Source organism: Myxine glutinosa, chromosome 11, assembly GCF_964187855.1.
Source record: "Myxine glutinosa chromosome 11, kmMyxGlut1.1, whole genome shotgun sequence".
NCBI lineage: Eukaryota > Metazoa > Chordata > Myxini > Myxiniformes > Myxinidae > Myxine > Myxine glutinosa.
In genome coordinates, this window is record NC_136271.1 from 124,163,014 (window position 1) to 124,188,898 (window position 25,885).

The following is a 25,885-nucleotide window of genomic DNA, read 5'->3' on the forward strand; positions in this document are numbered from 1 at the left end:
GGGGTGGGGGGATGTATGCGTGTGTTTGTGTGTGTGTGTTAGGGTGGTGTGTGTGTGTGTGTGTTGGGGGTTGGGGGGATGTGTGCATGTGTTTGTGTGTGTGTATGTGGGTGGGGTGTAGGGGGAATGTCTGTGTGTGTGGGGATGTGTGTGTGGGGGGGGGGGGGGGGGATATGTGTCTTGGGGGGTGGGGGGAAGGGGATGTGCGTTTGTCTGGATATGTGTGTGCGTGTGGGGGGAGGGGTGTGCGCGTGTTTGTGGGTGTGGGGGGCAGGGGGGTGGATATGTGTGTGTGGAGGTTGGAGGGTGTTGGGGTGTGCGTTTGGAGGAAGGAGGGCTGTGTGTGTGTGTGCGTGTGGAGGGGTGTGCGTGCGTGTGCATGTGTGTTTGGGGTGGGGTGTGTGTGTGTGTGTGTGTGTGTGTGTGTGTGTGTGTGTGTGTGTGTGTGTGTGTGTGTGTGTGTGTGTGTGTGTGTGTGTGTGTGTGTGTGTGTGTGTGTGTGTGTGTGTGTGTGTGTGTTAGTGGTGGGGGGATTTGTGTGTGTGTTAGGGGTGGGGGGGGTGTGTGTGTGTGTTAGGGGTGGGGGGTTGTGTGTGTGTGTGTGTGTGTGTGTGTGTGTGTGTGTGTGTGTGTTGGGGGTGGGGGATGTGTGCGTGTTTGTGTGCGTGAGGGTAGGGGGAATGTGTGTGTGTGTGTGTGTGTGTGTGTGTGTGTGTGTGTGTGTGTGTGTGTGTGTGTGTGTGTGTGGGGGGGCGGGGGTGTTATGTGTGTGTGTGTGTGTGTGTGTGTGGGGGGGGGGTTATGTGTGTGTGTGTGTGTGTTGGGGGTGGGGGATGTGTGCGTGTTTGTGTGTGTGGGTGAGGGGTAGGGGGAATGTGTGTGTGTGTGTGTGTGTGTGTGTGTGTGTGTGTGTGTGTGTGTGTGTGTGTGTGTGTGTGTGTGTGTGTGTGTGTGTGTGTGTGTGTGTGGGGGGGGGGGGGGGGGATGTGTGTGTGTGTGGGGGGGGGGGGGGAGGGATGTGTGTGTGTAGGGGGGATATGTGTGTGTGTGTGGGGGGAGGGATGTGTGTGTGTGTGTGGGGGGTGGAGGGATGTGTGTGTGTGTGGGGGGGGGGGGGGGGAGGGATGTGTGTGTGTGTCGGGGCTGTATCCAAGGGGGTTGTGTCAAAGCATGTCCAATGAAAGTGGGGTTGTATCAAAAGTGGGGTTGTATGAAAAGTGGGGTTATATCAAAAGTGGAGTTGTATCAAAAGTGGGTGCGAGTAAACCGGTCATCACTGCCAGCAGTTTTAAAGTGGCAGTTCTAGTTATTTTTAAGTTTAATAGTTGATTTTGAAGTGTGTTTTTGAATATCTATTACAATATTTTTTGGTTCATCACCTTTTTCTTTCATAAGGCGAGAGACTTCTGAAGATATTTGAGAAATCTCGTAAGCTCCGGGTGAAACGGTTATAGTTTTATATCCACTTCCTGGATTATAACTAAACTTGTTGTTTTTCTCTGTGATATTAAAAAGGGTATTGTAAGTCTCCATTGACAACAAAGAAGCCTCATATGAGGCAAGGGGGTCAAGTTGTAGTGGGTAAGGGAATGAAGCTGTGTAATCACTCGTTGTGAAATTAAAACTAAGAATTGTGCTTCTCATCTTATTTAATATCTAATAAAATATCTTTGTATTGACATTTATTAATTATTTTCATATTCATCAACTGATCTAAAATGGCTGAGGAGTGAGGATTCATTAAAACAATTGTTGTTTCCAGCCTTCTTACTACCTAACAACAATAATAGCCTATTAACTAATTGTGATGGGTCATTTGGAAGAAAACTAACACCCGAACCAAACTTACTTAAAGCATCAATAATATGTTTCTCCTTCTCATTCTTCTTCCTTTTACCAGCAACAGAAACTCCATAATCAAGTGAGTTTAGTAAATCAATATATACCCTATCTTCCTCTCTTTCCATATCAAGTGGTTCATCAAAATATTTTGAACCGCTGAATCCGGAGTTTGTTAGAAGAAACATTAATCTTGGAGTTAATTCAACATTTGGTTTAGCAGAACTTAAGAACACCAATTTATCATTAAATATCAATAACTTTTCTTTCACAAGATAGAACTGTGCTGGTTCTTCTGTTGGAATGAGACCAGCTCTGGTTTTTTAATCCGCTGAATATTCATTGTTTTGTAGAGCTTCCACAACATAATTAGGGGGTTGATTTACCTCCTCAAGTTTCCGAAATAATCCTTCATCATCATATTCTAATTCTCCAAGTTCTTGCTCTGTCATTTGACTAAAATCTTTGAGCATTTGAAGTTTTTTCGGAGTAAATTCTACCGTGGGAACTGTAGGTGAAATCGTTTGTTGAGTTTTTAAAAGTGGTTTAAAAAATTTCTCTTGTTTTCTTTCAAAGGCTTCTTCACCTTTGTTTCACCTTTAGTTTCTGTCTCCGTTTCTTCTTTATCTCTTCCTGTTGCTTTACAACTTTTGAAACCAACTCTTGATGTTCTTTAAACTTTCTCGCTCTTTCTTTGACATTCATTTTCTGTATTTATTTATTGAAAAATATCATTTAATGAATTGTAAAGGTTAATGGGAAAATTTTCCTTTTCTTCGTCATTATAGTAAATGTGTTGAAATAAATCCTTTTCTTTAAATATTTCATCAAATTCTTTATTGGTATTAATACGAGTTGTTATTTCTTCTTCACTAATACTTGTATCTCTGCTTTTCATACGTTTGCGTTGAGTCTCCTCATCGATATCAAAACCGAATGATAAAATCTTCACTCCATCACCACACAAATGTTTAATAATTTGTCTCATTCCTTCAGGATTAGTTTCTAAAATCCCAAGACCATTAGATTTTACTTTATTTAACTCACTCTTACAATGTGAATATTTTGTAGAACCAAGAGAGACCTCCTCAAATATTTGACCTTCGTTCCTCAATCGCAATCGCATCTTCACTCCTCACCTAGCAGGTAGTAAGGAGTCATCTTCATTCCTCACCGAGCAGGTAGTAAGTGGTCACTTTCCCTATTGAAATGTCGTAATAATCTTTCCCTTCTACTTCTCCTGATCGCTTTGCTCTACAAAACCTACAAAAGTACCTACAAAACGAATCATAAGGTGTTTTTAAAAAAAACTTACAATTTTTTCATTTTTACTATTCAAGAGTTTAGATTTATGAAAGTTCTTTCCTGAAGCAGATTTACCCACAAGATTAATAATAATTGTTGGCATTTAGTAATGTGTAAAATATCAGTTAGTATCTCATCTTGTTTCACAACAATATATTTATATTTTCCAATCGTGTGTTTCATATAATTTTCAAATTCCTTACTACATAACGCAGAGCAATTATCTCTCCAAAAATTATTTACATCTATTGAATTTAACTTAAATAAAATAAAAGTATTGGCATTGTTTCTTATTGAGCGTCGAGGGAGTTGAAAATATGACTGACTAAGATAAATACAATTACAAGAAGAATGAGTCCCTCTTGTATAGTAGCTATCCATTACTGTTTGGTTTCTCTCATTAACACAATCATCAAAGATGACGAGGTTCTTTTTTGATTTATCTAAATCTTGAGGTGAGGTATATCATCCGTATTATCACTGAGAATACAAGTTATGGGTTTTGGTTTTGGTTTTGATTTCTGTGTATCACAAAATAATTGTATTATATCTTCAATATTATAATCATTTAGTTTGTTTTGAAGTTTAAATAAACCGATAATGTCTTCCTTTTTAAGACCCGCATTAAAACCTTGTGATAGTAGTTGATACTCGGGTTGAAAACTTGACTGTAAAAATTATTAAATTATAATCTAAAAAATTAGGACGAAGGAGCATCTTTAAAAGCAAACAGGTTTTTCCACATCCGCTTGAACCAACTATTAGACATCTCAATGAATTTGGAATATTTTTATGGTTATTAAATTTTATCTTATTTTCCCAAACAGGTAAAAAATCATTCATTTATATATTTGGAAAACAAGTCATCTCACTTTTTTTGAGTTTTTTTAGAAACTCTATATTTTATCCTGAGTTCAGGTTTAATTTCAAAATAATTCATTATTTTATTTATATAGTATCTTGTATTAACATTTCCATTAAAATTATTTTGAATAATAAATATCATTAAACCCTTATACATTTCCTCAATACAAATAGTCTCTTCCCTTGTAAGAAATGGTGTATTATCACCATAATACTTAACATTCATCTCTCTTATTAATCTTGTAAAGAAATTCATTTTTGGTTATAATTTAAAAGAGTTATATATATTTTCATATTTTTTATTATCATTAATTAGAAGATAATCACAGAATAAACATTGTTTGTATGAATCCTCATCATTAAGCCCCACTCTATCACAAGCCGGACAATTCTCTAATTTATCATATGGAGAGTCTGGAAATTCTAAATATCCTTCTATCATATTTGTCTAGTAAATTTTTACTTGAACGAAACGCAAGTTTATTAGCTAATAAATACAATGTTTCAAAACACAAAAGACAAATTTCAATCGATCTCTACTTCGGTACCAGCAGAAAAATATGTCAAAGATGTTAAATTGAACAAAGATAAATATGGAAATTTTTGGATTAAACCCATAATGGAGAATAACATGTGTCCTTTTATTCAATTTACGGGACAAGCTATGTTAATTAATAACTCGATTAAAGTAAATTTGACAAAAGTTTCTCCACTACTACTGGCAATTTACTCAAAGCTTGAAAAGATCATTGATAAAGAAGCTTTGAAAATGAATGATAAGACCATCAACGATTCTAGAGGAAACATTTGTATATTCTTTAATAGACCCAAAGATGTGGGTGAAATTAATAATATGAATATTAGTGGTGAACTATCATGCCGTACCCTGATTATTAGAGATTATTTGAAAATAACATTTAATGTAAAAAATATTGTGGTTATTAGTTCTAATGAAAGAAAATATATAGATATTGATGGAAGTTTAATGGTATGTAAATGAGTGATATTGACAGTCAATACTCTGAGAGTCCAGGATCTGAATATGATACTGAGAGTCTAGGATCTAAAGATAGTTATGATACTAATAGTTTGTGTTCAAATGATAGTTATGAGAGTAGTTTTATTGATGATGATAGTGAATCAATGAGTGATAGTGATAGTAATTTTAGTGATGATAATTCAGTGTACACAGATGATACTGTGTTCTCATTGAACTTTGATGACAGTGATGATGATGATTTTAGTGTTGTATTTTGTGATTAAAAAGTGTTTTACTTTAAGCACAGTTTCATATATAAAAAGCCTGTAAAAAGGCACTTCCTTTTTCAGTGTTTTACTTTAAGTATAGTTTCATATATAAAACAGCACGTTTTCTCACGCTATAAATATGGTTTATTGTGATACTTGCGAGAAGGAAGTAAAATATTATAAACGACATATTCTCACCGCAAAACACACTTACAACATTCTAATCTAAATCAATTATCACCACTTCCTAAGAACAAAAAACATTGTAGTCTCTGTAATAGAGATATCGTAAAGAAGGGTTTCAAAGCCCATCTTAAAACAAACAAACACTTGTCAAAATTGTTTACTATTAAAAATACTGATGGTGCTTTCAAAAGACATATCAGGATTCGAATCTTTAACTTTAATCCTCCTGGTCCAAAGTCAATACTTGAAGCTGTAGAGATTATTGAACCATCAATGAAAGCCTTCGTTGAAAAGACTCTTCTCGAATTGAATTCAATCAAGTTCTATATGGGTATTAAAATAAAAATCTCAAAAGATTGTTCATTCACTGGTGAAAACATCACTGATTTAGCTTACATGAGAACAGGCACACACTTTATAACAACATACAATCAGATTAATCCCACTTATGTTGAACTTATACAGCAAGAACAAGAACTTGAGCATACTATTACTGGAAGTGGTTGGAATATAGATGATACTATTTATTGACATTCATATTCTTAAATCAGATCCTCTAAACGCTTCTTCTTACATTGATTTACCAAGTGTTATCAAAAATAGAAAAGCAGTTATCAATATCAAAAATAAAGACAATAAATGTTTTCTCTGGTCTATTCTTGCACATCTACATCCTCAAGATAGCCATGTTGAAAGAGTATCTCATTATAAAAAATATGAGAATACATTGAAAACAAAAGATTAAAATTTTCCAATGGCTTTTAATGATATTCCTAAATTTGAAAAGATGAATAATTTATCAGTTAATGTTTGTGGTCTGACGGAAACAAACAACATTCAGATTTTAAAGCTTTCTGAAAATTATAATCAAACTCATATTAATCTTCTTTATTTTAATTCAGAGGAAAATTCACATTATACATACATCAAAGATATTGCTAAATTAATAAAACCACAAGTATGTAAAAGAACAAATAAAATATATATTTGTTTGCGTTGTCTTAACTTCTTCAATTCACAAGAAAGATTAGATAAACATTCAAATTATTGTGGTGATCATAAATCAACGGGAATCAATATGCCTAAAGAAGTCTCAAAGATCTCATTCAAAGATGAAAAGAAAACAATAAAACATCCACTTGTTATATATGCTGATTTTGAAAGTATTTTAGAAAAAATTGATATTGTTTCTCCAGATCCAGAAGAATCATACACAAATAAATATCAAAAACATACTCCTTGTGGTTTTTGTTATTATATCAAATCATCCGTTGGTGATGAATATAACAAATTAGAGGTGTATAGAGGCTCAAATACCCCAGAGGAGTTAGTGAAACGACTAGAAAAAGACTGTGTTAGATTAAGAAAGATAATGAGAGAAACCAATAAACCAATGTCCTTGACGAGTGAACAGAAAAGGGAATTTAGAAAAAACAATGTTTGTCATATTTGTGAGGAAAAAATTGGTGAAGGTCTAAAGGTTAGAGATCATTGCCATCTCACTGGTAAATATAGAGGTCTGGCTCATCAAAGTTGTAATATTAATTATAAACTCCCCTCTTTCATTCCTGTCTTTCTTCATAACAACGCTAATTATGATACGCATCTATTTATCAAGGAACTCTCAAAGACATCTGGACACATTTCAGCAATTCCTAACACGGATCAGAAATACATTTCATTCACAAAAACAATTTATACATCGCCTATAACTCAGATCAGATTTCTTGATACATTTAAATTCATGACAAGTCCATTGGCTAACTTGGTTCAAAATCTAAAAGAGTTCCCATGTCTTTTAGAGTATTTTTCAGACAAAGATTTACTAACACAAAAGGGAATTTATCCCTATGACTATATGAACTCATTTGAGAGATTCAATGAAACACAACTTCCTTCAAAAGAAAATTTCTATAATAAATTAAATAATAGTCATATATCTGATAAAGATTATGTACACACACAAAATGTTTGGAAAAAATATAACATCAAGAATCTTGGTGAGTATCACGATTTGTATCTCAAAACTGATGTGCTTTTGTTGGCTGATGTGTTTGAGGCTTTCAGAACAATCTGTCATTCTGGATATGGATTGGATCCTGCTCACTATTACACTGCTCCTGGATTGGCTTGGAGTGCAATGTTAAAAATGACAAAACAAGATTTGGATTTGATAACCGATGTCGATATGCTTTTAATGATTGAAAAGGCAAAAAGAGGTGGAATTTCACAAGTATGCTCGAGCAGATACGCAAAAGCAAATAACAAATATCTTCCGAATTATGATTCAACGAAAGAGAGTTCTTACTTGATGTACTATGACGCGAACAACCTCTATGGCTGGGCAATGTCTCAGGCTCTTCCTTATGGAAAACTTAGATGGGTAAAGGAAAAAGACTACAAAAAGGTTTTACAAGATGTATGTATCTCTACACAAAAAGAATTGGATGATTCAAAGGTTGGTTATTATTTTGAGGTCGATTTGAAATATCCAGAGGAACTTCATAACCTACACAAAGATCTCCCATTTGCTTGTGAAAAGGAAAGTCCAAAGAAGGAGTGGTTAAGTGATTATCAACAATCATTTAATGTAAAGGGTCTGTCCCTGGTGTTGGGCTAGCGGCTAGGGTGCCGGCTTAGGATCCTAGGATCCTGGGTTCGAATCCCGGTCGATCGCTGAATTAACGCCAGGGGGTTGACTCAGCCTGTCATCCTTTCGAGGTCGGCTAATTGAGTACCAGTTCACTGGTAATTCCCTGTTTGTCGTTGAAGGCGGCAAAAAGGGTTGGCGTCAGGAAGGGCATCCGGCCGTAAAACATTGCTTCAAAAAGGGGACCAAAAAACAACAACTACCACGGTCCCTGAAAAGGCCAACCCCCGCTTTGCGGGGAAAAATGGCCTCTAAACGGTGGTTTTATTTAATGTAAAGGGTAAAGCATCAGAGAAGCTTCTAACAACACTATACAACAAGAAAAATGATGTGCTCCATCAAATAAATTTGAGACAATGTCTTTCAAAGGGTCTCCGTGTTGAAAAGATACATAGGATTCTCAAGTTTAATCAGTCATTGGTTGAAAGAGTACATTGATTTTAATACACAAAGAAGAAGAGTCAAAAACAGATTTTGAGAAAGACTTTTATAAATTGATGAATAATGCTGTATTTGGAAAAACGATGGAGAATGTTAGAAAGAGACAAAACATTAGTCTATCAACATCATGGAAACAAGCCACAAAATTAATCAACAGCCCAAGCTTCTCGAGAGTAGAAGTTTTTACGGAAAACTTTTGTGCGATACATTTGATGAGAGAAAGCGTTGAGATGGACAAACCTATTTACATTGGTACCTCAATACTTTTTTTTATTTATTTATTTATTTATTTATTTATACAATATCGAGGCTCGTGAAAGAGCGAACATTAATCACACAGAAAGACAAACCGACACATAAAACATATAACATAGGGAGCGGTAGACAAGATGGGGAGAGAGGGGGAAGGACACAAACACAACATTTGAGAGCAGGGACCGAGAGACATGGAGACATCGAGAGATCTGAGAGAGGGCGAGGGCTTTGGGGGGGGGGGGCGTGGGAAGGGGGCAGTGGGAGAGGTATAAAACATATGGACACTGCCAGGACTTCCAGGAAAGAAGTTGGAATTTCAAACAAGGTGGATCTGGGGTGAATTAGCGGGGGTAGAAAAGATCAAGGTTTTGGATGGGGGAAGATAAGAGATGGTGGTGAACAGCTGTTTTAAAGACCTGGAGGGAGGAGTGGGATTGAAGGGAGTGAGGGAGTTTGTTCCAGAGGCGGGAGAAAAGAGGAATGAAAGAGTGAAGGTGAGCGGAGAGCCGAGATTTCGGCAGTTTAACCATCAGAGGGTTGCTGGCAGATCTTGTGCGACCTGTAGGAATATTTGGGGGACAGAGCACAGAGAGAGCTGGGGGTGCAAGGCCGGAGAGGAGTCGGTAGAAGACAGAAAGACCACCTACCTGCCTGCGGTGAGTGAGTGAAAGGCCCTCAGAGATAGCTTCATCGCGGGAGATTCCAATAATTCTGAAAGCTTTGGTTTCAACAGCGTGAAGCCGAGCTAGGTGTGAGGCAGGAGCACCGGCCCATAGGGGAGAACAGTATTCCATTGAGCTGCGGATGAAAGCCTTGTATGTGGTGAGGAGCTCAGGTGTGCCGAGGAAGGACTTCGCACGACGGAGGATGCCCAGTCGGCGACTGGCTTTGGAGGCCAGCTTGGAAATGTGGTTTTCCCAAGAAAGATCATGGCAGATAGTGAGACCCAAAATCTTGAGCGACAGAACTTCTTGGAGAGGATTGTTGAGAAAGTAGATGGGAGGGTTGTCCAGTCGATCTTTTCGGAGAGACATAGTAAGAGTGTGAGATTTGTCAGGATTGAAAGACATGTTCCACTTGTTTGACCAGTCTGTGATTTTGTCCAGGTCTTCAGAGAGTGAGGAGGCAGCAGACTGCCGATCTGAGGGAAGAGGAATGGAGCGGCAGAGAGTGGAGTCATCAGCAAAGAGATAGAGAGGATTTTCGAGAGAGTCAGAGAGATCATTGATGAAGACCAGAAAAAGCACAGGGCCCAGAACACTGCCTTGGGGAACTCCAGCCTGAACAGGAAGAGGAGATGAGAGAAACCCATTCAGGGCCACACGTTGACGACGACTAGAGAGGAAGTCCGCCAGCCATGCGTGGAGATTTCCATGGATACCAAAGGAGGAGAGTTTGGTGAGCAGAGCGGGGTGCCAGACCGTGTCGAAGGCACGTGATATGTCGAGGGAGACAGCTCTAATTTCCTGTTTGGCATTGAGGACCTCCATCCATTGTTGAGACAGCAGAAGCAGCATGTCCAGAGTAGAGTGACCTGGTCTGAAACCAAATTGATGATCAGAGATCAAGCCATTGGAGAAGAGGAAAGATTTCATATCAGAAGCAATGATGGATTCCATGACTTTGCTGATAATTGGGAGAAGGCTGATTGGTCTGTAGTTGCTAGGATCTGTTTTTGCACCTTTTTTGTGCAAAGCGGTGATGTTGGCTGATTTCCAAGCAGATGGCAGTTGACCTTGAGCAAAAGAGAGGGTGAAGAGAACAGAGAGAGGGTGAGATAGAGCAGCAGAGCAGGATTTTAGGACCCGTGGGCTGATGCCGTCGGGTCCAGTTGCAGAATCAGAGTCGAGGGTTGACAGAAACTTTTCCACCTTGTCAGGAGGAAAGGACACGGAGTCCAGGAGCAGCAGGGTACGACTGGGTATGGTGGGTACAGAGAGGGATGGGTTTGGGACACAAGATTTAGAGGCAAACACAGAGTTGAGGCATTCAGTTTTTTCACGTGCGGAGTCAGCTGTGTAGCCGTTTGAGGTAAGGGAGGGGATGGAGGGGGAACAAACACCAGAAACGGATTTGACCAGACGCCACCAGGATTTGGAAGAGGGAGACAGATAAGAGAGTTCGGTCTTGAGAACGGAGAGATATTGTTTCCTGGCTCTCCTGAGGGTGGACACACACTTGTTTCGGGCTTTGTGAAAGGAAATGAGATTTCCTTCCGTTGGATTTGCTTTCCAGGAGACGAAGGCAAGTTGTTTCTGGGCAACAGCCTCACCACAAGATTCCGTGTACCATGGACGGGAGGAAGGGTATGACAATTGAAGACGAGATGGGATAAATCTGTGCATGAGAGAGAGCAATTTACTTTGGAAGAATTCCCAGGATGAGTTGATGTCAGAGGTGGTAGAGATGGGAGACCAGTCCAGATGATTGATGGCTGCTTGAAGACCGTGCCAGTTGGCCTGAGTGAAATGCCAGACTCGTCGACGCTGAGCAGGCTCCCTGAGGATGGTCAGAGAGATGTCCACTTTAACAAGGACATGATCAGATGTTCCGATCGGAGCAGAAGAAGAGCAGTAGACATTTTCAGGGAAGTTAGTCATAACCAAGTCCAGAAGAGAAGATGTTCCGTTGACTGAGATCCGGGTCGGGAAATTGACAGATTGTGTCAGTCCCAGTGAGTCGCAGAAGTCCTTTGCTGAGGAGCCATGGCTGGTGAGAGAGGTACCCACACCCAGCCAACTGGCATGATGACAGTTGAAATCACCACATATGAGGAAGAGAGAGTTGGGATGAGTAGATAGAAGTTGGTCCATATCATCAGACAGCGAGATGTAGATGGAGTCATCACTGTTTGGTGGACGGTACAACACACATATGAACAAGAGGTGGGAGCGAAGGGGAAGCCGTAGCCAGAGGTATTCCTGGGGGTGAGGTGGAGAGAGTGCAGTGCAGGGCGAGTGAGGAAGAGAGTTTTTGATAAAGATAGCAACCCCGCCTCCAGGACGAGGCTCAGGTCTATCATACCGGAGGAGGGAGTAGCCCGGGAGAGATACTATGGAATCAGAGACATCATAAAGGAGGAAAGTTTCTGTTAAGCAGATCACGTCTGGTTTGACAGAAGCAACCTGTATGGAGAGATCGGTTAAGTTTGCACGAAGGCCCCGGATGTTTGAGGTCCATACCGTTAATGAAGAGGAAGGGGGAGCATCAGATACAGAACAGGGGGGAGGAGGGGTAGGGTAAGATGTGGAAGAGGTGGAAGAGGTAGGGAGAGCTGTTGAAGGTGTGTCAGAGATTTCAGAATAGCTCGGAGAAAGGGAAGGATGGGGCGGACAAAAGGTTTGATGGTGATTGGGTGAGCCACAATGAGGTGTTATTTGAGGAGGGGGAAGAGCGAGGCAGAAGGTTGGGGGAGATGGAGGTGAGAGTTTGAAGGGGGAAGAAGCGGGGAGGACGCTTTGAGGAGGGGGAGTGAGCGGGGGGAAATAGAGAAGCAATGAGGGTGGGGAGATTTGAAGGGGAGGGGTGAGGGGGGAGTTTGGGAGGGAAGGGACAAGGGGAGGGATTTGAAAGGGATGGGATATGGGGGAGATTTGGAGGGGAGGGGTGAGGCAGGAGTCTAGGAGGGGAGGGGCGAGGGGGCGTCTTGGCGGGGAGGGGTGAGGGGGTAGTTTAGGAGGGAGGGGGCAAGGGGGGAGATTTGAAAGGGATGGGTGATGGGGAAGATTTGGAGGGGAGGGGTGATGGGGAAGATTTGGAGGGGAGGGGTTATGGGGAAGATTTGGAGGGGAGGGGTGAGATTGATTTTTGAAAGTGTACGATTTATGGGAAACGAACATTTATTGCAAAATGAGTTTCTTGTGACCTGCGAGTTAAAAATACGTTTAAGGACGCTGGATGGAGGATGGAGTGCAGGAGAGTTTAGGGAATGTAGAACAAAGGCACTATAGGAGATGGATATTTTTTGGGGGATGAATTGATTTGGTGAGCAAGTCGAAAGCAGCCTTTTAAAGAAGAAGAAGAAAAAGGTGTTATAAAATATGACGGAATACATAACTTGAGGGGAAAGTGTAAACATTGAGGGTTAATGAGTGAAAACTATCTGGGGAAATGGGGGAGAAACACGTGGTCGAAGAACGAACGAACGAATAAGAATGAATAAACGAATGAGAACAGAGAAGGAAATGTTTTTTTTTTTTTTTTTTTTTTTTTTTTTTTTTGAGTTGAGATTTACACAAGGAAGTAGGTAGGCTATGGGTGAAAAGACTGGGAATACAGAGAACGAAAGTTATTGGATCACAAACGACGGACCACTGAGAGAAAAACAAAGCCTCAAGGTTGTACAGTGCACACTGTACAAGGCCTTGCTCGCGACACGGCAAACAGACGATCAATTTATGAAAGATAAACACCGAGAAACAACCAAAGTTGCACACAATAACTTCACACACCGAAAGATAAATACAGTTTCGACAAAATACAATTGTGAACAGACTTAACTTCGAAAAACGTGGAGACCGTGTGGAGCTTCGAAAATCCCTGCCGCCGTCTCCAAGATCTCGCGAGATCCTTGATTTATCAAAGTCCTTCATGTATGATTACTTTTACAATAACTTGAGGAAGAAATATCAAAATGATGTTAATCTACTTTATATAGATACAGATAGTTTTATTTTAAAAATTAATACTGATGATGTTTATTTTGACATGAAAAGGACATTAATGTCTATGATACAAGTAATTACAGTCCAGAGAGTGAGTTGTTCTCTTCTAAAAATAAAAAGGTGATTGGAAAGTTCAAGGATGAATTAGGAGGATATGTTATGAGTGAATTTGTGGGATTGAGATCAAAGGCGTATGCTTATAAATACATTGTGAATAACATTGAAAAGACTGATAAGAAGTTAAAAGGTGTAAAGAAAAATGTTATTAAAGAAACAATAAACTTTAAGGATTATTATAACTGTTTAACAACAAAGAAAGAAGAGTTTAGAAAGATTAATGGAATAAGAAGTTATAAACATCAATTATATACAGAAGAGATATATAAGAAAGCATTAGGGGCTTTTGATGATAAGAGGTTTATTTTAGAAAATGGAATTGATAGTCTCCCTTATGGTTATATAAGTATATAAGTGATAAGATATATAAGTGATAAGATAATGTGGTTAGGGATTTTCAGGGCTACCGCCGCCTTTTTTATAAATAAATAAATGATAGAACCAAGTATCAACCAGACTAAAGAGTGGAGGTGTAATCAACCTTGGTATATAAATGGTAAACATAACGAATGTGAAAAATATCAAATAGGTATAATTCAAAAGGCAACTGGTAGAAAAGTTCACAAAACAAATAAGAGAATTAATTTAAATACCGGTGAGTTGGGTAAAAAAGATGGAAATATTTTTTGAGTGGACGGAAAACTTTGATGGTTGTCAGGAAAATATATACTTTAATTTAAAAATGGTGTGTGGCACTGGAGGCGCTCAAACAAGAACATTGAGGGAGGTTTATCATTTTATCTAAGCTCAGTTAAAATATCTTAATAAAGACCCAAACTCAAACATCTTTTTTGTTTATGTACTAGATGGTGATGGTAGTGGGAAGATAATTAAATTATTTCCCACACATAAACAAATATTTGTAGGATCATTGTTTGAGTGGTCTACTCGGGATCATTGATATTAAGAGAGTGAGAGGGAGCAAATATTCGTAGAATCATTGTTTGAGTGGTCTAATGAACAACATTGAGAATAAGAGTATGTCAAAAGGCTAAAAGGTTCGTAAAGAACAGGGTGGGAGAAATAGAGGTGTTTAGGGAAATGAGGGTGAGAGAAAAATTAACATGTAAGTCAATGGGAAAATGAGGGTTGTCCAGGAACAACATTATTACTTTACTCACCATGACATTAGGATAATGCCAAACATGTTCACCAATCTGATTTCCATTCATTGGGGATATCTGGCAAACCTTTAAAAAAAAAATTATATATATATATATATATATTTTAATTGTATACTAAGTCGAGGCTCGTGTCAGAGCTAACACAAATACCATAAAATAAAGGGAGCAGTAGACAAAAGGGGGAAATGAGAGGGAAGCACAACAACAGTAGAGAAAGGGACATCAGGAGATCTGTTGAAGGGAGAAGGCTGGGGCAGGGTGCACAGGATAAACAAGATGGACACGACAAGGAATTTGAAGGAGGTAGAAATGGGGCGGATTAACAGGGGTAGAAAAGATGAAGGTTTTTAATGGGGGAAGATAAAAGATGGTGGTGAACAGCTGTTTTATAGACCTGGAGGGAAGAGTGGGATTGAAGAGAGTGAGCAGTTTGTTCCAGAGTGGGGAGAAAAGAGGAATGAAAGAGTGAAGGTGAGCAGAGATTCTTTATTTTGGCAATTTCACCAGAAGAGGGTTGCTGGCAGATCTTGTGCAACCTGTGGGATTATTTGCGGGACAGAGCACAGATAGAGCTGGGGGAGCAAGGCCGGATTGGAGTCAGTCGAATACAGAAAGACCACCTACCTGCCTGCGGTGAGTGAGTGAAAGGCCCTCGGAGTTCGCTTCATCGCAGGAGATTCCAATGATTCTGAAAGGCTGGGGCAGGGTGCACAGGATAAACAAGATGGACACGACAAGGAATTTGAAGGAGGTAGAAATGGGGCGGATTAACGGGGGTAGAAAAGATGAAGGTTTGTAATGGGGGAAGAACTCTGTGTTTGCCTCAAAATCTTGTGTCCCAAACCCATCTCTCTCTGTTCCCACCTTTCCCAGTCGAACCCAACTGCTCCTGGACTCTGTGTCTTTCTCTCCTGACAAGGTGGAGAAGTTTTTCTCAAACCTCGACTCTGATTCTGCAACTGGACCAGAGGGCATCAGCCCTCGGGTCCTAAAATCCTGCTCTGCCGCTCTATCTCACCCTCTCTCTGTTCTTTTCACCCTCTCTTTTGCTCAAGGTCATCTGCCAGCATCTTGGAAATCAGAAAACATTACCGCTTTACATAAAAAAGGTGCAAGAACAGATCCTTGCAACTACAGACCAATCAGCCTGCTCCCAATTATCAGCAAAGTCATGGAATCCATCATTGCTTCAGATATCAAATCCTTCCTCTTCTCCAATGGCTTGATCTCTGATCATCAATTTGGATTCAGACCAGGTCATTCTACTCTGGACATGTTGCTTCTGCTATCTCAACAATGGATGGAGGTCCTCAATGCCAAACAGGAAATTAGAGCAGTCTCCCTTGACATATCACGTGCCTTCGATACGGTCTGGCACCCAGCTCTGCTCACCAAACTCACCTCCTATGGTATTCAGGGAAATCTCCACTCATGGCTTGCGGATTTCCTCTCTGGTCGTAGTCAACGTGTGGCCCTGAATGGGTTTCTCTCATCTCTTCCTGTTCAGGCTGGAGTTCCCCAAGGCAGTGTTCTGGGCCCCCTGCTTTTTCTGGTCTTCTTCAATGATCTCTCTGACTCTCTTGAAAATCCTCTCTATTTCTTTGCTGATGACTCCACTCTCTGCCGCTCCATTCCTCATCCCTCAGATCGGCAGTTTGCAGCCTCCTCACTCTCTGCAGACCTGGACAAAATCACATACTGGGAAAACAAGTGGAACATGTCTTTCAATCCTGACAAATCTCACACTCTTACGATGTCTCTCCGAAAAGACCGACTGGACAACCCTCCCATCTACTTTCTGAATAATCCTCTCCAAGAAGTTCTGTCACTCAAGCTTTTGGGTCTCACTATCTACCATGATCTTTCTTGGGAAAACCACATTTCCAAGCTGGCCTCCAAAGCCAGTCGGCGACTGGGCATCCTCCATCGTGCGGTCCTTCCTTGGCACACCTGAGCTCCTCACCACATACAAGGCTTTCATCCGCAGCTCAATGGAGTACTGCTCTCCCCTCTGGGCTGGTGCTCCTGCCTCACACCTAGCTCGTCTTCACGCTGTTTAAACCAAAGCGTTCAGAATCATTGGAATCTCCCGCGATGACGCTATCTCCGAGGGCCTTTCACTTAATCACCGCAGGCAGGTTGGTGGTCTTTCCGTCTTCTACCGACTCCTCTCCGGCCTTGCTCCCCCAGCTGTCTCTGGGCTCTGTCCCCCAAATATTCCTGCAGGTCGCACAAGATCTGCCTGCAACCCTCTTATGGTTAAACTGCCAAAATCAAGACTCTCTGCTCACCTTCATTCCTCTTTTCTCCCGCCTCTGGAACAAACTCCCTCACTCTCTTCAATCCCACTCCTCCCTCCAGGTCTTTAAAACGGCTGTTCACTACCATCTCTTATCTTCCCCAATCCAAAACCTTCATCTTTTCTCCCCCGCTAATTTCACCCCAAATCCACTTTTTTGAGGTGACTTTTGACTTCTTTCCTGGAAGTCCTTGGTGTCCTTGCGTTTTATACCTATCCTGCCTCCCCCCAGGCCCTCTCCCTCCAAAAACATCTCCCGATGTCCCTGCTCTCAAATGTTGTTTGTGTGCTTCCTCCCCTTCTCTCCCCATCTTGTCGACCGCTCCCCTTTTTATATACTTTGTTTGCTTGTTTGTTTGATTTGTTTGTTTGATAAATGTTAGCTCTTTCACGAGCCTCGACTGTATACAAAAAAAAAAAAGATGATGAGACCCAAAAGCTTGAGCGACAGAACTTCTTGGAGAGGATTGTTGAGAAAGTAGACGGGAGGGTGTCCAGTTGGTCTTTTCGAAGAGACATAGTGAGAGCGTGAGATTTGTTAGGAGGATTGAAAGACATGACTTTGCTGATAATTGGGAGCAGGCTGATTGGTCTGTGGTTGCAATTATCTGTCTTGCACATTTTTTGTGTAAAGCGGTAATGTTGGCTGATTTCCAAACTGATGGCAGGATGACCTTGAGCAAAAGAGAGGGTTAAGAGAATAGAAAGAGGGCGTGAAAGAGCGACAGAGCATGATTTTAGGACCCGTGGGCTGATGCCGTCTGGCCCAGTTGCAGAATCAGAGTCTAGGTTTGACAGAAACTTCTCCACCTTGTCAGGAGAGAAGGAATTATTGTCAGAAGAGTAGGAGAGAAGCCCAATTCCCCCTTCCATTTTTGTGAAATTATTGTGACTTCGTCTTTCAATCGATCTATTCTTTATGTAGACAATTCCTGCTGCTATTTTTCTCTCAGTTTGGTTGCTTCCTGTCACGTTTGTTTGCAGGACTTGCAGAAATAACCAATATCCATAACATGCTGATGTCAAAAGGAAATGTGTGAGTATAACCTTTGATAGTTGCATGCCAAAGGTTTTTCTTTTTTGAATACACTAGGGCATGCCCGTACTATATCTATATCTAAAATTATATCCCCCCCCCTCTATTTACATGAAATGGTTTGGTCCAAAGCGAACGGCTTGCGAGTACGGTGACAATCCCCCCCCTCTATTTACATGAAATGGTTTGGTCCAAAGCGAACGGCTTGCGGAGTTTGGTAAAGAAATCGCCATAGCATGCACAAACGCGCAGGAAAGCGAAAGAATCGCAAATTAGTTTTAATTAGTTTTAAAACATCGTTTAACGCCAACATAGCGGCAACATAGTTTGCCAACGTGAAATAAATGAATACGCTCTCAAATGTGCCGTCCGAGGCAGAGTCTGTTCGCCACGTTCGGCACACGTGATAGCTCGCTGCTCTCTGATTGGTTGAATCGTTTTTTGGACATAGCTCGGTAACTACTTGTCCGATTAATATGAAACCTTGAAAAGGCACATCCTCGGGTCCCCAGCAATATACCTGGCAAGTTTAAAGTATATCGGACCCGTGGTTGTCGAGAAACAGCGGTCACAGACATACATACATACATACATACATACATACATACATACATACATACACACAGAGATTACTGGAATTATAGATAGATGTATGGAAAGACGCAAAGGTGCAAGTTTGTACTTTATTTCATTTGGGAAGTTGCAGATTTGGTGGAAGGAGGGGGAAATGGGATTGGAGAAGGGGTTTATCGATGGCTGGATAATGTGCTAGAATGGAACCTTTAATGGTTTAATGGTCTCTTTTATTAAGGTTTTTGCCCTTTGAAAGTGTGAAATTTTTGCATTTACATCTCTGATCAGAAGCCTTATTCAGCAGAACACCCTGAGCCTCGTCATTTTGATGTATTCTTACTTCATCTATTGATGACAGAGAACTTGTGGTTATTTTGGTGTCGTAGCTGTGTGGCCCAGCTTGTGACCTACAGGTAAAAATTGTTCACATTGTGATTCAACTTGGCAGTGATGTTCTTATCAAGATACTCTTTAAATCCATTCGACTAGCCAACTCGAAATTCAACATGCCGGCCATTTCATTCGAAATTCGACATGGTGGCCATGTTTTTCCAAATGGCTGCCAAAATAGCAAAAATGTGCCATAAAATTTTTAATATTGAATTTAGGACATATGACTATCGATGCAAAATCACAGAGCTACATATAATATTGTCGTGCGACTCCGGTTAACACCAGAGACCGTGGATAGGCCTAAACGGTTTTAATGGAGGCGACGACCAAACACGGATTTTGCTCTAAAATGCGGAGGAAGAAGGAAAAATGGAAGGTTGCGGCAAAAGCGCTTACCTGGACTGCGCCGACGGCAGCTTCGAGCCTGCAAGGAAATTGATTAAAGAGAACAACCAAGATTTTGAATGGGAAGGGAAAATAATACTCGGGTTTATTAAGGTAAAAAGGCAAGGACAGGAAAAGCACGCGCCAGTAATAAAATAATGTAACTAAATTGGGATCCCACACACAGGAACTCAGAAACGAACACAGGAATATGAATTAAAGGAAAATAATTGTCTCGTCTTGTAAAATGTAATGGGGATTGGCCTTATCTGTCCTGTTGTCTTGTCTTTGGCTGCCGTCCAACACGGCTCCGTTCGGCCCCGATGCACCCACGAGGTCCCTCGCTCCAGCACCACAACACGGAGCACCGCTCCAAGCACAAGCACCGCTCCAAGCACCACGAGGTCGATCTTCACACGATCGATAAGCCAACTCAACCAGGGCCAAGACTGCCAACCAACGCAACCAGGGACAGGACTCTCTCCACTCAAGATCGCACCGGGACTGCCAGGGCCAGGAATCTCAAGAGCACGAGACGCAAGAGCCGCAAGAGAGAAAATGTCCTTCGGCGCGCCCTTAAATAATCTTCCCGTGGTGGTGACATCAGCCCTGGCGCGCCACCCAATCAGTGCCCTCCACCGACTCGCCGGCTGGAGGTCCGTGCCTACCGCGCTGCCCCTTCATTCGTTCCCTGTTCCATGGTCATAGCGCGTGGCACTCAATGTGGCTAGGCCTGTCGGAGGTGTAATTGGCGGCGTACCATCATCGGCGGTGCCCCGGCCTGGTTTCCTTGTCTGTTCGTCTTCCACAGTCATGTCAGGGAAGGGAAATATTTAGTGTTGCACTGGGGACCTAACTACATGTCTTTGTTGGTGTGCATTGCCATAAGGGACAAAGGTTTAGCTACCAGGTGTGGACACACAGGGGCGCTACTCTTTAATCCCTACGCTACTTATCACTCGAACATGCTCACAGGAAGACTCTTAACCGACAAAACGCCTACACATGAAACTTATTACAAGGCAGATTCCTTACCGCGACAGACAAATACCTACCTACACAGATCTATCTGGCTCTATATATTGCTACCCCACCGACATAATAATATCTATGAGGTTGTTCAAATTTTCTATTTGTCTTAATCAGGTAAATTGAGAATTTTTATGCAGTGGGGGGGGGGGGGGGGGGCGGTTATGAGGGAGGGGTAGGGTAAGGTACATACATACATACATACACTACCGGTCAAAAGTTTTAGAACACCTCAATTTTTCCAGTTTTTATTGAAATTTATGCAGTTTCATGTCCAGTGAAGAACCTGAAAAATTACAAAGGTAAGCAGTAAACTGCTCGAGGTTAAAAAGAAGTTTAGGTTAGCAAAAATGGGAAAATAATGTAAATTGCAGTTATATTGTAAAAAAAAAAAAAAAAAAGGCCTTCTTCAGGGAACAAGTGATGGGTTAACAACTTACAGCTGTTCTGCAGCAATGTAAGTAAAGTAAGCCTTGAAAGTCAATGCAAACAATTCCTACAGGTCTCCCAACCTCTGCTGATTACTTGATTACAAAGCCCCTGTCTGTATAAAAGCAGTATTGGAACAGACTGTTATTACACCCTCTGAAACATTATTTGGACAATATTGCACTGTAGGAAGTAGTATATTACTATCATAATGGCGAGAAAAGGGCAATTAACAAAGGAAGACAGACAGACAATTTATAACCCTTAAAAGTGTTGGTCTTTCCTTCAGAGAAATTGCAAAGAAAGCCAAGGTGTCAGCGAGTACAGTTTCCGACACCATCAAAAGGCACTTGGAAACTGGAGGAAACTCTGACAAGAAGAGGCCTGGCAGACCCAAAGCCACAACAGAATCAGAAGACAAGTTTCTTCGAGTCAACAGCTTGCATGATAGGCGGCTCACAAGACAACAGCTTCAAGCACAGCTTAACACTGGTCGAAGTAAGCAAGTCTCAGTTTCAACTGTGAAGAGAAGACTTCGAGCTGTAGGTTTGACCGGTCGAGTGACAGTAAGAAAGCCATTGCGAAGATGGCAAAATATGAAAAAGAGGCTTGCCTGGGCCATGAAGCACCGCCAGTGGACTACTGAAGACTGGAAGAAGGTCTTATGGACCGATGAATCAAAATTTGAAATCTTTGATTCAACACGCAGGGTTTTTGTATGCCGTCGAGTCGCCGAAAGGATGGTTCCTCAGTGTGTGACACCAACTGTCAAACATGGAGGAGGAAGGGTGATGGTCTGGTGCTCTTTTGCTCGATCCAGAGTCGACGACTTGCACAGAGTGACTGGCACCCTGAACCAAAAGGGCGACCACAGCATTGCCCTCTGGTCTTGTTTCTCACACAGTTTCCAACAGAATCTTGTTTGTCACAATCTGAGAGTTCTTTAGGTGCTTTTTTGCAAACTCCAAGCGGGCTTTCATCTGTCTTTCACTCAGGAGAGGCTCCTGTCTGGCCACTCTGCCATAAAGCCCAGATCGGTGGAATGTTGCAGTGATGGTTGTCCTTCTGGAAGTTTCTCCCATCTCTGCACAGGATTTCTGGAGCTCAGCCAGAGTGACCATCGGGTTCTTGGTCACCTCTCTTACCAAGGCCCTTCTCCCCCGATTGCTCAGTTTGGCCGGGCGGCCAGCTCTCGGAAGAGTCCTGGTTGTTCCAAACTTCTTCCATTTAAGAATTATGGAGGCCACTGTGCTCTTGGGAACCTTCAATACAACAACAACAACAACATTCATTTTAAAGGCCATTTTCCCTTCTAGAGCGGGGGTTAGCCTTGAGGTCCCCATGACAATCTTCTCCATTTTGCCCTATTTTCTGCATCTCTCCTTGTTAACCCCCTTGCCCGCATTTCTTCTTCCACCATCTTTAGCCAAGTCTTTCTCGGTCTTCCCCGTCCTCTACTTCCTTCTACATTCATTTCCATCACTCTTCTCAACCAGTCATTTTCATCCTTCCTCAACACATGACCAAACCATCTCAACCTGTTCCTCTTCACAGCATCCATCACAGGCTCTATTCCCATCATCTTTCGCAATTCATTATTTGTCTTCCTCTCGCTCAACGATACTCCGCACATCCGTCGAACCATTCGCATTTCCACCCTTTCCAACCTTCGTTGCTGCTCTACGTTCATTACCCATGTCTCGCTCCCATAAATCATAACGCTTCTCACACATGCAGCATACACCTTTCCCTTCAGCTTCAGCGACACTCCCCTCATCATCAGCACGCCACTCCATTCCCGAAACTTCTTCCACGCACATCTCACTCTAGCAACCATTGCCGAGTCTGATCCACCTCCATTCAGCATGTCTCCGAGGTAGCAAAATGTTTTCACACCTTCCAGCTTCATGCCGTCTCCAAGATCCAACTCAACATTTCCTCCATCTGCAGCTCCCTCTGTGCACACCTTACATTTGAATGTAGCTGCCACACTGGTTAATGACCCTCTCAGACCACTACATTTTTGATGAACCCACTCAGCGCACATTGTACATTGAATGGAGTTCACTCCGACACCCTTCCTACACACAGCACAGGGCCACTTCCCAGTTCTTTCCACCTCACCACATGCTTTACCACTTGCCATCACCTTCGTCTTTCCGATATTCACCTTCAGACCTTTTGTCTCCATACATTCCTTCCACTTGTTCATCTTTTCCTTCAGTCCATCCATACTTTCCGCAATCAACACCAGATCATCTGCATACAACAACTCCCACGGTAAACCCTCCTTTACGTTCTGAGCCAGCACCTCCATCACAGCTACAAATAGTAGTGGACTTAGTACCGACCCCTGATGCACTCCCACCTTCACCTCAAACTCACCACTGTTCCCGTCCTTCATCCTTACAGCTGTGTGCGCTCTTTTGTACATTGCCATCACTACTCTGATCAACCATTCCTCCACTCCTAACTTCCTCAATGCCCATGTCAATACTTTGCGTGGAACCCGATCGAATGCTTTCTCCAGATCAACAAACCACAAAAACAACTTCTTCCTCTTCTCCATGTACTTCTACTGCAACTGCCTCACAATGAAAAGCGCGTCTATCGTTCCTCTTCCTGGCATAAATCCAAACTGCATTTCGTCGATCTTCACTTCCTTCCTTATCCTCCTCTCCAACACCCTTTCCAATACCTTCATTCCATGCTCCAATAACTTTGAACTTGGCAGGCACACATAGCTCGGGCAGGCTGAGGACACGCATAAGAAGCCGTGATTGGCCAGTTCTCTTGATTGACCATGAAGGCCAGAGTAAGAAGGGACTCGCTGATTGGTGGAGGGAAGGATGAGTAGGAAGCATTTTGCTGATTGAAGGGGAAGTCAGAGGACTGCGTGTGAAGTGGCTGGCGCGTGCGGACATCTTGCTTCTCGTGCTGGATGTCGAAGTGGACGGTTGTGCCTGCTCGCTGCACGGAGAGGCTTTATCATATAAACTCCGCGTTCTGAGACTTTGCTTGTGGACGTGAGGTGGAAGAGCCGCGGACGCAGAGCTGCAGTTTTCCAGGCAGGAGCGACGCGTGGACGAGCGCTGCTGGGCTGCAGCGTGACGAGGCGCGGCATAAAGAATGAGGGTGCCTTGAGGCCTGGATCTGCCTATGGACTTCACACCAAGGCATGTTCCCACGTACTGACCTCCAGGACCAGTTCGCAGACTGAAGAGGCCTCATGAGCTCATCAGAGCTAAGTGCACAATAATCCACATATCTTTATTTTCATTCCAGTTCTTCCATCCCTTTTGTGTTTGGTTCTGTGTGCGGGAGCGCTCCATATAGGAAATTTATTTATCGTTGCGGTTTTCCTTGTCTCGGCATTCCGTTTTAATAAACCAGTTTATTTTTGTACATTTTATATCCGGTTCATTTGAGTTTATTTTCTGCAGGTTTGGGAACTGCCGGCGGGACCACAGGTGGGCACTTCAGTTTTCCCTTTTCTCTTTCTTCCTCCCCCGCATATATATCGAAGTCCGCATTTGGTCAGTCGCCTTGGAGTTAAAAGCTCGCTATTGGTTATCCGTTCCTTGGAGAGATTTTTATCACCAGGAACCTGACAACACATACTGTACATAGATACATACATACACACATACTGTGCTTGCATACTGTGCAGTGTGCATGCTTGCAGCCATGCAAACTACATGCATGCATACTTGCAAACTGTACATGCTTGCATACATGCAGACTGTACATGCTTGCATTCATACATAGACTTACTCCATTATGTATTGATTCATTGTCATAATGATGCCAGTTTCATGGAGTAGCCTGTACATGTATTGCATGCAGGAAAAAGTGTTACGGGGTCCTCCCCTATCCCCTGGTCTCGATAAACCTCCGAACCCCGAGAGGGTCCCCGGCAGAAAGATATGTTATCCTTGGTTGAAGTCAATCAAATCAATAATGAGACCACACCAAGGGTTATGAACAAACAATAATATATTATAAATCACACCAGAATCACGACAGAAATAATATATTAGCAATTCGCCCTACAATCATTATTTCAAGATGGTACCACCTTATCTAGTCCTTTAACCCAAACTCGTGGCACTCCCCCAATGTCTCCGTACCCCTCCAAGGCAAAGTCGATTCGCTCCAGCAATCGTTGGATCAATGTCCGATCAAAATCAATTGAGGTGTGGACGATCGAAGCAACCCAGAGGTCATGTGGTCCAATGTTGGCACAATAGCGGTGGAATGGGAAACCTCCCAAAGACGCGCTCCGACGTGCCCGTTTGCGGTTCAATCAGCGAGTCTCCTTATAATCCTCAAAAGCCACTTTCTTGCACAGCCGTCCCCGGCAACCCACCGGGGAATAATGCCCGGCCGACGCGACAAAAACCTTTTCACTGAAGGCAGCGCACGTGGCGAAATGGTGGACGTCTCTCACTCGAGCCGGGGCTTCGAGGCAAGGATACTCCGGAACCTCAATGCAGATACCCGACTACGCAGGCTCCACAGCACTCCGGCGATGTCACCTATCACACGAACTTCCTTTCAGGGACTCAAAGTTCACTCGCACTGCACGCTCCACTGCTCGGTACGGAGCTTCTACCAAGATCGTCTTTTTCCTTCTCTCCATGCCTCTTCTTCTTTGCTCCCTTTGTCTTCCGGGTCACGATCCGGATTTCCGGCCACATTTTACCAGGAGCGCTTTTTAACCTTTTCACCACAATAACCATTTCCTTTAAACAATAATAACCATAATACTTAGAACCCACAATAATAATAATAACAACAGTAATAATAAGTGCCGAATCCGTAACAAAAGGTTGAATAATGCAAGTTGGTTAAAAATACCTTTTGACCGAGAAACAGAATCGCCAAACTCTACGGTTTTTCAAGTATATTGGTCGGTTGCGTTTGTGGTTTCTGTCTGTCTGTTTGTTACTTGCCGGAAAAGATTCCGGCAAGTATGTTGGTTGGTTTGTCTGTTTGTCTGTTTGTGCGCAGTACTACGTCTACATCGTTGCACATAGAATCGCCAAA

The 25,885-nt window shown here is 42.2% G+C and overlaps 1 protein-coding gene across 1 annotated transcript in view; it reads left to right on the forward strand.

Annotated features, from left to right (window-relative positions):
• LOC137436891 (ATP-dependent RNA helicase TDRD9) overlaps positions 1 to 25,885 on the forward strand; it is a 504,026-nt gene that overhangs the window by 155,645 nt on the left and 322,496 nt on the right. The window contains 2 exon segments of the mRNA XM_078787098.1: positions 17,977 to 18,028; positions 24,280 to 24,306. Of these exon segments, the coding sequence (XP_078643224.1) occupies positions 17,977 to 18,028; positions 24,280 to 24,306 (79 nt within the window).